This window comes from Pipistrellus kuhlii, unplaced genomic scaffold (assembly GCF_014108245.1).
Source record: "Pipistrellus kuhlii isolate mPipKuh1 unplaced genomic scaffold, mPipKuh1.p scaffold_m20_p_12, whole genome shotgun sequence".
In the NCBI taxonomy this organism is placed as follows: domain Eukaryota; kingdom Metazoa; phylum Chordata; class Mammalia; order Chiroptera; family Vespertilionidae; genus Pipistrellus; species Pipistrellus kuhlii.
Genome location: NW_023425427.1, coordinates 4,823,835 through 4,836,979, shown reverse-complemented (window position 1 = coordinate 4,836,979; position 13,145 = coordinate 4,823,835). Strand labels below are relative to the sequence as shown.

General features: G+C 40.2%; 1 protein-coding gene across 4 annotated transcripts in view; it reads right to left on the bottom strand.

Annotated features, from left to right (window-relative positions):
* Positions 1 to 1,533: 1,533 nt before the first annotated feature.
* The window catches only part of CNTRL (centriolin), an 87,261-nt gene continuing 75,649 nt past the window's right edge, over positions 1,534 to 13,145 (bottom strand). For all 4 annotated transcript variants that reach the window (XM_036432862.2, XM_036432863.2, XM_045579875.1 and 1 more), the window contains 10 exons: positions 12,498 to 12,571; positions 11,178 to 11,366; positions 10,525 to 10,750; positions 8,622 to 8,827; positions 7,562 to 7,702; positions 5,017 to 5,286; positions 4,784 to 4,846; positions 3,370 to 3,582; positions 2,196 to 2,282; positions 1,534 to 1,970 (listed from right to left, as the gene is read on the bottom strand). In XM_036432862.2, coding sequence (XP_036288755.1) covers positions 2,223 to 2,282; positions 3,370 to 3,582; positions 4,784 to 4,846; positions 5,017 to 5,286; positions 7,562 to 7,702; positions 8,622 to 8,827; positions 10,525 to 10,750; positions 11,178 to 11,366; positions 12,498 to 12,571 — 1,442 coding nt within the window. In that variant the 3' untranslated portion in view covers positions 1,534 to 1,970; positions 2,196 to 2,222. The remainder of the gene's footprint in view (positions 1,971 to 2,195; positions 2,283 to 3,369; positions 3,583 to 4,783; positions 4,847 to 5,016; positions 5,287 to 7,561; positions 7,703 to 8,621; positions 8,828 to 10,524; positions 10,751 to 11,177; positions 11,367 to 12,497; positions 12,572 to 13,145) is intronic.

Below are 13,145 nucleotides of genomic sequence, written 5' to 3'. Positions count from 1 at the left end.
GGCGGGGGGGGGGGGGGGGGGGGGCGGATTTGATGATATTCACACAATACTAGTCTGAGGTAATAAACTCTTTGGAAAAGTCTTTTGGAACCAAATGTTTGGCTCATACACTAATTACCTCACTTCTTTAATTCCAGAAGACTCTTAAAAAGTTTTGAGAACTTTGTTGCCCACATATGTGTAGTTTTAAGTATGATTTTTTTTTTTTATTTTTTTTTTGTGGTTGTGTACCCTTAAACAGGAGACCTAATTACCTTCCATTCCTGTTTATTTGAGAATATAGAGAGGGTTCATGTGGTAATTTAGAAAGAAGATATTTTACCCTCACATACAGTACATGGATAGAACAAGAAAATGTATCCCTGAAAGATTTCGATAACTGAATAGGCTAAGATTTTAAACATTTTGCTGAGATTTGTGAAAATGAAACCAAGAAAAATGTAAGTACAAAAGATACTACCAAACCAATTTTTGTTTTGGAATAGATGCCTTATAAAACTTGCTAAGTACTAGCAAATTTGATGTCACTTCCATTGTTGTCTTTGTACTATGTTTATCCCATATCTTAAAGGTCCAGTTGTAGCCAAACAAGTTTTTAGGAATATAAATCTAAGTGATGAGGATTACTGCACTGCTATTCTGTATTGTAGTAACATGGCATAACTATGTGCTATGGATCAGCAGCTGTCTAGGGGGCCTAGAAGTGTCCTTGGAAATATTTTAAAACCTAATCTACATGGGGTTTCATACTTCACTATCCCATGGTGATAGTTCTGATGCCACATATTTCATTGTGACCAAGAGCTGCTATTCTTATTTTTAGAGAAATAATGTATTCTTGTGCCCTGGAGTTGAGGCATTACAGTAAAACAAAAATTTTTTTAAGTCTAAACACAGTTTGAATTTACTCTGGGTTAGATTCTCTACTTTTCCACCAAAGAATTATTTTGATTGAGGAAAAGCACCTGAAATATAAGCCTATATTATAAAGAGGTAATATGCAAATTGACCATCACATACAAGATGACACCCACAGTGGGGCAGGGCTGGCTGCTCAGTGCACTTGCCGACAGAGTCCCCTCAGCCCTGCCGGAGGCCTTGGGTCCTCCTGCACACACACACACACACACACACACTGACAGGCTCAGGCAAGCAGGGTCAGCTGGGGCACAAGCAAGCCTCTGATGGCAGCTGCTCAGTTGTTCTGGGCCAGCCCAGGCTTGTGCTGTCAGCAGTGGCGGCAGCAGAGGTGTGATGGGGCGTTGCCTTCCCCTGATCGCCAGGTCGCCTCCCACCTGAGGGCTCCTTGACTGTAAGCAGAGGCAGGCAGGGCTGAGGGACCCCCTACTCTAGCGCATGTATTTTCATGCACTGGGCCTCTAGTAGTTTTATAGTAGGTATTTCAAAAGATGAAATATATTCTCTGATAGGTACAACATATTATAGGAAACTATTTGAAAGATTGTAATTTCTTAGAATAAAGATAATATGATGGCTTTACTGTGAAATGTAAAGTCAGACTATAGCCCCAAATTTATTTTACCTTTTATTTTCATACAAAAATAGATTTTAAAGCAAAATCCAAAAATAACTTTAGACACCGAATGAAGTGGAGCCTAAGTGTATATTTTTCTTTGTAACTAGATTTTAACGATTCATAGATTCAAATTTACAGTTACATTCAGCATTAGTTTTATAATAGCACATTTCAAAGATGAAAAATACTCAGCAATCTAGGACCCTGTTTTAAATTTTATACAACTTTTCCCATATGTGCACATGACTTACAAAAACCCTGGCCTTAATGGTTCAAGTGTGACAAACTACAGTGGAGTTTCAGCGTCTGAATTCACGCGATCTTGATAAAAACCAAGTGGCATTCCAACAGTGAAGTTAGTGAGGTAGTGGAGGTCTTTTCTCAGATACATTTATGCAAGATAGTACTCCTCATCTGGCTGAACCATTGTTTCCTACAGTAAGACAAAGAAAGAAAAGAATTCTTGCAACTGTATATACAGGTCTTATATTAACAAAGTGATACCATAAAGACTAATAGGTAAAATATATATGTTTCAGTACTTTGGAAAAACATTTTAAAATTAAAGTTGATAGATTACTTTTCTTAAGGTTATAAGCTAGAATTTACGATGTTCTAATTGAAAGTGCTGATTAAAAGAACTATTTGTAACAGGTACCCCGTGAGCAGGAAGCTTGGAATGGCATCAATGTCGGTAACTGTCTCGTAATTTTGATGGACTTTGTAAGACTTGTTGGAAGCAGCTCTAAAAAGGGAGATAAAATATTAGACTCAGAAGCTAGCCCCATAACTCCTGGATTTCTACCCCAGACTCCAAAATAATTCTAACAATTTTATCCCTACCCCTTGTGCCTCTAACCTCTCCGTTATTCTCTTGAATTTAGAGCACCTCAACTCTTCTGGCTGCCACCATGAACTGATAATTGAACCTGGCCTCCAAACCCTGTCCACTCATCTCCCATTACTGGGGCTGTCTTACCTCCAAAGCCACCTGACACCTTCCTTCAGGCTTACCCTGAGGCCCAGGATGGTTTGGGCCTATACCTGATTTGGGTTCTACCATAGAAGGTTTTAAGATAATCATATTTAAATTCTGGCTCCGCTGCTAATAAGCTTGTGCCTATTAATAAACAGGCAATTTTCCTTAATGTTTCTTGTGGCTCAACCATTCCATATAGTAAAGACAGATTAGCCCCTATGTGTTGGTTTCATTTTATACAAATTTTTTTAAGTGAGAAAAAATATATACAAAGGGTTTAATATATATATACACAGTAGGCAGTCAAAAATAGTAGCTACTGCCTGTCTTTGAAAGTAGTACTAGTTACTATTTACCAATCCATGAGTATATTTCACATTCCTCCTAATTGATTAACTACATATGTCACACAGAAAACCTTTGTGAAATTCAGGATTTCTCATAGACTCTGGGCTAATAGGTCTATGTTCCAACTTTTGCTGAGGAATAACAAGACACAGTCATCTTACCCCAGGATACAAGGGGACAGATAGGTTAAACTAGGACTCAAACTGGCCTCCTGGGTCTAAATTCTGTTTGACCCAGGAGAGAATAAGGAAATCCAGAGGTGGAGGACTTCAATAGCACTTTCCTCACAGGTCGTCCAGTCTCCAGGTCTAGTCTGTTGCCTAAGACCTCAGTTGATTCCAGTTTCACTAGGGATCATGAAAAAAGTCTTGACTAGGATTAAGTTTTCCAGAGATTAGAAGGTGGCACTGTTTTCCTTTTGAGTATCCTCTAGATTTAATGTATCCCAAACTTGCAGGTACTTTCCAAGTACAGATGGGACCCTTTGTGAAGAGCTTCCTTTTACCTGGCTTGGTCCAAGCTGACAGTCCTCTGCAAAAGAAAACTCCAGTGGAGACAGACTGGGTGATGGTGGCGAAACGGAATCTGCAGAGGTGCTGGTGACCAGTTCCCCCAGCGCATCAACTTGTCTCCTCAAGCTGTGTAATGTGCCCTCTGTCTGCTGCTTCCCTTTGATTAACACTTCTGCTTGCTTAGACATACAGCGTCGGAGTTGTGCCTAAAAGTGTTAGGGTGAAGTTTACAGTTTTATATGTGCCAAAACTATTAGTTTCCTCACATTTAACATTTGATAGGCAAATCTGACTATCATAAAGTAGGAATGGCTGCTGAAAATGCTTGTCCTAAAAAAAAAATCAAAAAAAAAAAATCTAGATGTTCTGTGTGTGTAAACATGTACTGTTCTGTATTTTATTAACTAAGCCTTTTACTCAGTCTATTCTCTCTACTGTAACGATGTTAAGGATTCCTGCATCCCCAGCCTCCCCATTAAATTACTGCTCATCTCTCTTCTTCCCATACTAAGATTGGTTTCTACTCGATGTCTTCAGTGTCTCTCACAATGTAGTTAATCCTCAACCCAGACTCCTTTCTGACTTTCACACTGCTGTATCTTTGAGACGATTCAAAGTCTACAGCAGCACTGTTCAACAGAACATTGTGTGATGAAGGGAATGTTGTCTGTCTGTGCCTACAATATAGTCACATGCAGCTATTGAGCGCTTGAAATGTGGCAACTGAATAACTGAATTTTTAATCTGATATAATTAGAATGGATTTACATACAAATACCCACATGGGGCTGAAGACTTTTGGAGGTCCAGGGCCTCCCTCGATATACAAACAGCTCCCTCTTAGCCCACGATATATAGCTGTTCTCCAAAGGTGCATTCTGTCCTCTTTTTCTACCTCATGCTTTTCAACTCTCAACTCCATATCTTTAGTCCAACTCTGACCACTAAGTCTAGACTCCTATTCCCAGCTGCCTACAAATAGGCATGCTTCTCTGGATGTCTTGAAACTCAACATGCCCAGAGCCAAACAACTTATCTGATACCCAAGCTTACTGTTCCAGTATTACCAATCTTTCCCCAAAACACTGGCCTCTGAGCTCCTTATTGCTTATCATTGTATCTCTATTTCCTGCCCCAGATGCTTAGGTTCTGTCAGTTTTGGCTGAGGAAAGCAGCACTGTATAGGTTAAACAATGTTCGGCATACTACCAGAATTCACGGTTTTGAATACTGATTCTGCTGTTCACTGTGTGATGTCAGCTTCCCACCATGTAATCTACAAAGCTGCAGTGAGTACTGCAGCACATGCTGTCACATGTGACAGGAGCATGTGAATGCAAGCAATTCGCCTCCCCCTCCTCAGTGGCCAAGTAACTCATGCTATACATGTCAGTGGTAAAGAACAACCTTGAGCCGATCTTCACGGTGCCGCAGTTTCTCTCGCAGTGCTTCTCCACGCCAGTGTTCATCCTTTTCCAGAAGGAAAGGGAAACATCAGTCACCACACACCACTATCAGTAACCAACCAGCCTTTTCCCCTGCACTCCCCATCATCAGGCCTGTTTTTCAGCTAACCCAGGGGAGGTGGGAGCCTAATTATTCTTCTATGCAGTCCAGAGAATGGCAGGATAAACCCTTACCATTATGTGAACCTGGGAAAAATTAGGTTTTTCTTCCAAAGGTGATGGCCTCTCACTCATAGTGAATGGGAAATTCTCCTTTATGCTTTCCAACCCTCCTAGGTTTTCGTTCCTTTCCAAAATAGCTTCCAGATCGGGTGGTAGTTCTGGAATAAACGGATTGAAATTCTTCAGGCTGGTTCTGATTTCATCTTTCACCTCAGATTTAAGTGTCCTCATTGCTTCGCTAATTTCCATTTGTCTTCTCTCCAAATCGTTTTGGTTTGCCATCTAAAGATTAAGAGTCAAATACCATTGGTAAAGTTTGGGAATTAACTGGAGTTAAACTGTTTAATACGTCATGTTTAAAGATCTAAATATGTCAAAAACTTGTGAAGTATCTATAAGCTATGAAGTAAATGATTGTATTGGCATTTTGAGTGGAGCAGCCCGTTAGAAAAGCATGGGCACAGTCCTAGTCACTTTGGCTCAGTGGATAGAGCGTCAGCCTGCGGACTGAAGGGTCTCAGATGTTTCTATCCCCCTCTCCATTCTTCTCTGAAATCAATAAAAATATATTTAAGAAAAAAGGGAAGGGGGGAAGGGAAGGGAGGAGAAGGGAAGGGGGGGGAGGGGAGGGGAGGGGAGGGGAGGGGAGGGGAGGGGAGGGGAGGGGAGGGGAGGGGAGGGGAGGGGAGGGGAGGGAAGGGAAGGGAAGGGAAGGGAAGGGAGAAAGCATGGCACAATGTTCCTTGATGGAATATTGCTCTGGAGAAGTCAAGCTCTGGAGTTAGATGGAGCTGGATTTTAATCTCATTGCCAGTAAACATTACCAAATGAGTTAGGACAAGTTAGTTACTTCTTTTTTTAAAATTTTTATTAATATATTTTATTGATTTATTCACAGAGAAGAAGAGAGAGGGATAGTTAGAAACATCGATGAGAGAGAATCATCCATCAGCTGCCTCTTGCACACCCCCTACTGGGGATGTGCCCACAACCAATGTACATGCCCTTGCCCGGAATCGAACCCGGGACCCCTCAGTCTGCAGGCCGATGCTCTATCCACTGAGCCAAACTGGTCCCGGCAGTTCTTTTTTAAAAAAAAAAAATGTATTTTATTGATTTTTTTATAGAGAGGAAGGGAGAGGGATAGAGAGTTTAAAACATCGATGAGAGATAAACACTGATCAGCTGCCTCCTGCATACCTCCTACTAGGGATGTGCCTGCAACCAAGATACATGCCCTTGACCGGAATCAAACCTGGGACCTTTCAGTCAGAAGGCCAATGCTCTATCCACTGAGCCAAACCAGTCAGAGCAAGTTAGTTACTTCTTAACTTGTTAAATCATTTATACATTAAGATAATACCTTGCATTAAAAAATGTGAGAATTTATATGAACCACCTTAGTGGTATCCAATAAATGGCAACTATGATACTTAAACCGCAAGGAGAAAATGACCATTTATTGAAACAAGTCATGAGTGATCTAGATTATAAATGTTAATGCTGAAAGGGGCCTTAGAAGTGATCTGCTCAAATGCTTTCGTTTTATAGGTGAAGTATCTGGTGGTTAGACAGAGTTTCCTCTGGTGTTACAGACAGAGTTTCCTCTGGTGTTATACCTGAGACTACTCTACGTGGCTCTCTCCATGAAGAGCTTAGGGAAGATAATATAGCCTTACCCACTGCTAATAGCCCTTCCAAATTAGCAGAGACTTGGAGCTTTGAAATAAAATATCTTTTTCTTCAACCAAAGGGAGTGTATATTGGGGTTGGGGGGGAGTTTGGAGACAGATGAAAACTAAATGGCCACATGAGGTTGTCCAAAGGATAAAGCATGGCAGGTGAAGTGAGTGGTGAAGAGACACCAGGGGCATCTAGAAGGAGACTAGTAGTCTAAGCATGAACTACTCTCACACCCTCTGCAGGGTAATGCAGGTTCTGTGGAGTCACTCTTTCTTACCCAGAGTGGTTGGCTCTTAGACTTGTTTCTGACATAAAATCTAACATTTCAACATATTTCTTTGGGACATGATAAAGTTTTATGCTGAAGAACTTCAATTTTCTCTCAATAATAACATATAAAGCTTGTTGAATTTTAAAATTATATTTTGGACTAGTAAGTTTTTCTTGTGAAAGTATATTTCTACATTTTAAGACTAAAAAAACAAATTTGACTTAACATTCTATATATATATATATTTTTTTTTTAAATATATATTTTATTTTTTACAGAGGAAGAGAGAGGGATAGAGAGCTAGAAACATCGATGAGAGAGAATCATCGATCAGCTGCCTCTTGCACAACTCCTACTGGGGATATGCCTGCAACCAAGGTACATGCCCTTGACTGGAATCGAACCTGGGACCTTTCAGTCCCCAGACTAACACTCTATCCACTGAGCCAAACCAGTTTCGGCTTAACATTCTATATATTCAACTTTCACAAAGAAATAATCTTAATGAGCTATTTGAGAAGTGAAATCCATCTGATGCCGCGGGCAGTGAGTGTTCCTCCCAAGGCTCCCTGTCCAGCAGCTGGCCAGGCCTCCTGGACGCACCTGTTTCTTGAGTTCTGTGTACTCATACTGCATCTGGTTGAGCTCCTTCATCAGACGCCTGGCCCGTTCGTGGTTGTCCTGGGCCACCTGCTCGATTGTTGCCATTTCCTTCTGCATGCAGCTGTTCTCTTGCTTTTGTTCCTAGCACAGAAGAAGGAAAATGACCGAGCGGTCCAGTATATGGAGATGTCATTGCTAACTTACGCACTCACTAGCTCTGTAACTTCATTTCCCATCTGCGACACAACTTGTCTAGCTGCAAAACAGGGTAATTCTACCTGTCTTCTTTAGCAGCTGTGGTAGAGCTGGGAGTTCATACATACCTAGAGTTTATTAGCCCAAAGCCTGAATCCTAGATCTGCAACATTACTTTTGATAAGTTACTTTCTCTTTCTTAGCCTCCATTAATAGTCTGTAAAATGGGAACAATGACCCCATCATCATAGGGTCACTGAAAGGGTTTCAGTTTAGATATCTGCATATTTATCTTTATAATCATGTTACCCTATCACCAGTTACAAGGGGATCTATCACCTTTTTGGAAACACATGTGATTTAAAGTTACATTCACACCACAGGGGTTCATTCTAACTCTCTTCAGACAGTGTTAGATAAACGCCTTTCTGTGACAGTCCCTGTTGCTGCCCATCTGCCTCCACCCACCATAAACTGTTTTGAATTCATCTGTGTACCACCTCCCAAAATTTATTTCAGGGATAAAAGCATGCTAGATTTGGCTTCCTGATTTTAGGATAATGATTAATAAAAGCTAATGTTGATCAAAAGGGCAGAATGGGAAAAATCTATGAGCACTGACTGCAGCCAGTTAGCAGCTTGCCAGCTGAGAGTGCTCTCTGCTTTGTGCTGACATTGTCTTGTTTACAGGACCATCTTCCCAGCTCAGATGCAGACATCTACCATCAGCTTCAAGAACAAATTATGCAGAAATACACCAAAAGCAATAGTTGGGCTGACAGGTAATCTATTTTTTCTCTGTTGAAAGTGTTAAACATTTAAATGCATCACTTCCTCATAAACTGCCAGGGTGGCAGTTACTCACAAGAAGGTTTTTCTCCAGTTGGTTCCGCTGGGTTTTAAGGGCTTCCTTCAGGCTGAGAATCTGTTTCTCGGATTTTTTTCTTTCCGTCAAGAACTGGTTCCGCAAGAGGCTGAAGTCGGCCCTCATAGAATCTGTCTCTTTTTGGAGAGCCAGCAGCTCATTTGACTTTTCCACTAACTGCTGCTCCCGTTCTGAAAGCTGTTGTTCTGAAATGAGCATTTTTAGTACTTTAGCCAGAGGCCTTGAGTTGGCTGTAGGCAGAGCTTTCCTTCCCTCGAGGGCAGATTGCATAATGACATGCCACTCACTCCATCACTGAGTCTTCCAAGTTCCCTCTGACCCACACAAGGCCCCCAAAAAGGCCCAGATAAAGTGCCTCTTCACATAATGGGCCTGGAAGGCCTGATTCCAAAGTGATACACAGCTACTATCTCCTTTTTGAATATTTGACTCAATAAAAGCACCAATCTTGAGGTTCAGTGGACACAAAACAGAGTGGTGAAGTGTTTTTTTAATCAACCTTTATTTTATTTTTTAAATATATTTTTATCGATTTCAGAGAGGAAGGGAGAGGGAGAGATAGAAACATCAATGATGAGAGAGAATCATTGACTGGCTGCCTCCTGCATGCCCCTATAGGGGATCTAGCCCACAACCTGGGCATGTGCCCTTTAGCTCTATCCATTGAGCCAAACCAGCTAGGACTCAATCTTTATTTTAATAAAGGGAGGCACACCAGTACTTCTCCCTTTATAGCAGGTGGTGCAGTGCAAAGAACACAGGATTTAGAGCCATATGAGCCCTGTTTTACAGGGGGAACTATCTCCTGGTGTTCAATGGGAATCATGTAAGCAAATACCCAGTACCTTGTCAGTCTGAATAAATAATGCTTATAAATAGTGACAATTAAAACAAACTGTCTGATCACACTCTTAGAGTAACACCCTATCCAGATTTCACTTTTACACCTCTGGCATGGCCACACTTTTTTTTTTTTTTTTTTAAGTATTTTTGTTGTTGGTAAGTTTCATTTTCATAATGAAATGATTGGGTCTGGTTCAATCAAGAGTTCTCAGGGTACCCTAGCTGGTAGCTCGGTTGGTGATAGTATCAACCTGTGCACAAAAGGTTGCAGGTTCTATTTCTGGTCAGGGCACATACCTAGGTTACAGGTTCCATCCCCGGTCAGGATATGTACAGAAGGCAACCAATCGCTGTTTCTCTCTCACATAGATGTTTCTCTTTCTCTATATAATCAGTAAAAAACATATTCTCTAGTAAGTATTAAAAAAAAAAAAAAAAAAAAAAGAATTCTCAGGGAAAATAAATAATAACCCTCTTAGATCCTTAAGTCCATTGGGTTCACTCAGAGGTGAGGGGAGGGATTTTCTGATCATTATTAAATCCTGCAGAAAAAAATCATTATTGATGTTAGGACAATCATTTACCCTGGATTCCCATGTCAACTTTATTTATAGATGGCTTAAGTGAGAACAAACAGATCTAAAGGCAAATACCTGTTTTTGGTATTAGTCAAATTTGGATAGAAGTAGGACAGTTAATATTGTTTTTTTCACTGGCTGAGATGAAATGGATCATTGTTCCCAGAGATCATTAAGTAATGTACTTCACAAAAAGCCTGTAGAGTACCTTTTGGCACTACTTTGCCTTATTGTCCCACTTCCTTGGGATAGCGTTCTCAAAGAAGACAATATGGTGAGGCAAAAAGATTTAATAGTCAGTCTCAATGACACTCTCTCGCAGGGCTACTAGGATTGAGTCTGTACTGTACTTCTCATTGTGCTACTTCTGCCTCCTTTCTGGACTATACTTGGGCCCTGGGTCTCTTGTACACACTTCACAAAACACCCTCCCGCAGAATGGGATGTCCCAGAATACATACGGGTTTGGGTGAGTGTCTTCTCCAGGGCCTCACCCCACCGCTCCTCTTCCTGCAGAGTCCTGACACGCTCTTCTGTCCCCAGCAGCTTTGTGAGCACCTGGTCCAGTTTGCTTTTCTGGTCTGTTACTTCCTTTTCCAGTTGCTGCTGCTGCTCCTTCAGTGTCGCTTTACTTGTTTCTAATTTTCTCTCTTCACTTTCTCTCTCTTTCTGGAGTCTTTGACACATCTTAATAAAGAACAACCTTAGTCAGCCATACAATAACAAATAGTGTCCCAGATGAGAGAATCTTCATGGATAGAGTCTAGTACAGTAGAAAGTAGGAAACAGCCCATCATGACAGAGTGAGTTCCTTTACCAAGGTTACCAAGCAGGGACTGGAAAAACAATGTGGTCAGCATGTGAGAAGGGGATGCAAGTAGCAAATGACAGGTAGTCATCAACATTCTTTATAAAACCAATGTTCTAAGGCCTTAAGTGTCCAGAAATATTAATACCAAGAGTTGGTTACAATACCTCCTACCCCCTGGTTACCCACAGCAGTTAAGGGAAGCCACTCCCTTGAGGGGTACTTCTCAGGTTTCTGCCAGGAGGAAAAAAGCTCACACCAGTGACCAAGTGTCTCCTGTTACGTAAAATCATAAACGTGCAGTACCATTTCTTGTTGCGCTAGTTTGGCTTTGTTTTCTACAATCTCATTCTGGAGCACTTGAAGCTGTTGCTGTTTTGCCTCCTCTTCTTTTTGGCAGTCTTCGAACTTCTTTATCAACTCACTGATGTCCCTCTGGAGCCTGGTGTGCTCACTGAGCAGTGCATCATTCCGCCTGGTGGTGTGGAGCAGGTCCTTTAGGTGAAAGGACACATTGAAACTACTGACAAAGCCATCTTTACTAGAGGTGCCTACTGCCACTCCAGCATCTGCTAAGTCTGACAAAATGAGACAGAATAAAAGTTCCATATCCTTTATTATCTCAACAAATTTATACAAAGGTACCTAGAACTCAATCATTGACTTTCCTCTTTTTAGAACCTAAAAAAAGCCCACACAAATAAGACGGCAGAAGATGTCAGAACCTCAGCAAGAGATTCAGTTCCTCTGAGCTTTAGGTCACTGAGGTGGAAATAAAAAATACCCACTTCCCAGGCTTGCTAAGAATATTAAGAAAAACTGTGAATAAGGTTAATTCTTATTGGAAATGAACCAAAAATCATGGTTTTGTTTAATTTGAAATATATAGGTTAAAAAACTCAGAAAACAATAAATACTTTCTTCAAATTAAGAATATTTGAAAAAGTTACCATATTTCTAACACCACAAAAAATATTCGTGAGAACCCATTTAAGACTTTTTAAAAGAACACTGATTTTATATTTTATATATCTTAGAAACACAGAATCCTACAGGTAGAAGGAAGAGAATTTAGATGTTTAATCAAACCTCTAATTTCCATAGTGGAAACTGAGGCCCAGAACTTGCTTGAAGTTATTTGAAACTCAAATTACAACACTATTCTCAAAGAACAACACAGAATTACTTTTAAGAAGATTATCAGAAGTATAAAGGTCAAGAATCCACTGTATTCAATGTTAGGCAAGATAGGGGCCGATCTGGCAGTTACTCTACAGCTCAATGAACCATCAAATCTAAACCCAGCCTTTGGAGGCTCATCTGTGCAACAGATAAGAGATGGTTCTTCTGGTCCCTAAAGCCTCCACTGGGACTACTGAGAGTTAGGCTCTGGTCTAGCCACCACCTTATTTATTAACTTTGAGTAAAATGTTGTTTGAATAAAGAGTTCTAGGGCTAAAATAAATTAGAAAATCACTGCTTGGCATGTGTATATGATGTTTGTGTTATATAAATGGCCCTGTGGGACCTGCTGGCATGAAAAAGAACTAGCCTATTTGATTGCTATTTCAACCAATTGTCTGAATGCCTTCAGGATACCACCACAAGATTACATGTTAAGCTTACCTGTTTTGTTAGGTTCAAATGGTCTTGAACATCAGCTAGTTCTTCTTGTAACAAGTTTACTGCTTCTCGTTTTTCTACAGAAATAAAGTTTACATGATATAAAAAATACATATGTATGCATTTTCCAGATTCCCATTTGCTCCCCCCAAAAAGTGGAATGGAAGTGAATTTAAACATGCACAACCCAAATCTGGGCGTGGAGCCCAGGTTTTTGACAACTTCCATTTTCAAATCCTAACAAAAAAATTTACAGATAATAGCTAGAGCTGATGCAGTGCATGATTTTAATTAGGCACCTACAACTTTGCTGGTAGAAATATAATTTAGTATAACCTCTCAGGAAGACAACTTGGAAATAAATTATATATATATATATATATATATTAGTTTTGTTACTAGCTATGTGAGTTTAAGCAAGTCACTTACCTTAAGCAAGTGACAAGGAAACTAAAGTTCCCTCATTTGAAAATGTGTAAAAATAATAGTTTTTATCACATAAAACTGTTACAATAATTAAATGAGAAAATGCATATAAAGCAGCAGCATCATGTCTAAAACACAGTAGTAATCAACAAGCATACTATTAGCTAGAATTACCTAGTAACTTCTCCTAAATAATCATAAATAATTATAGAGATTTGGTAATAA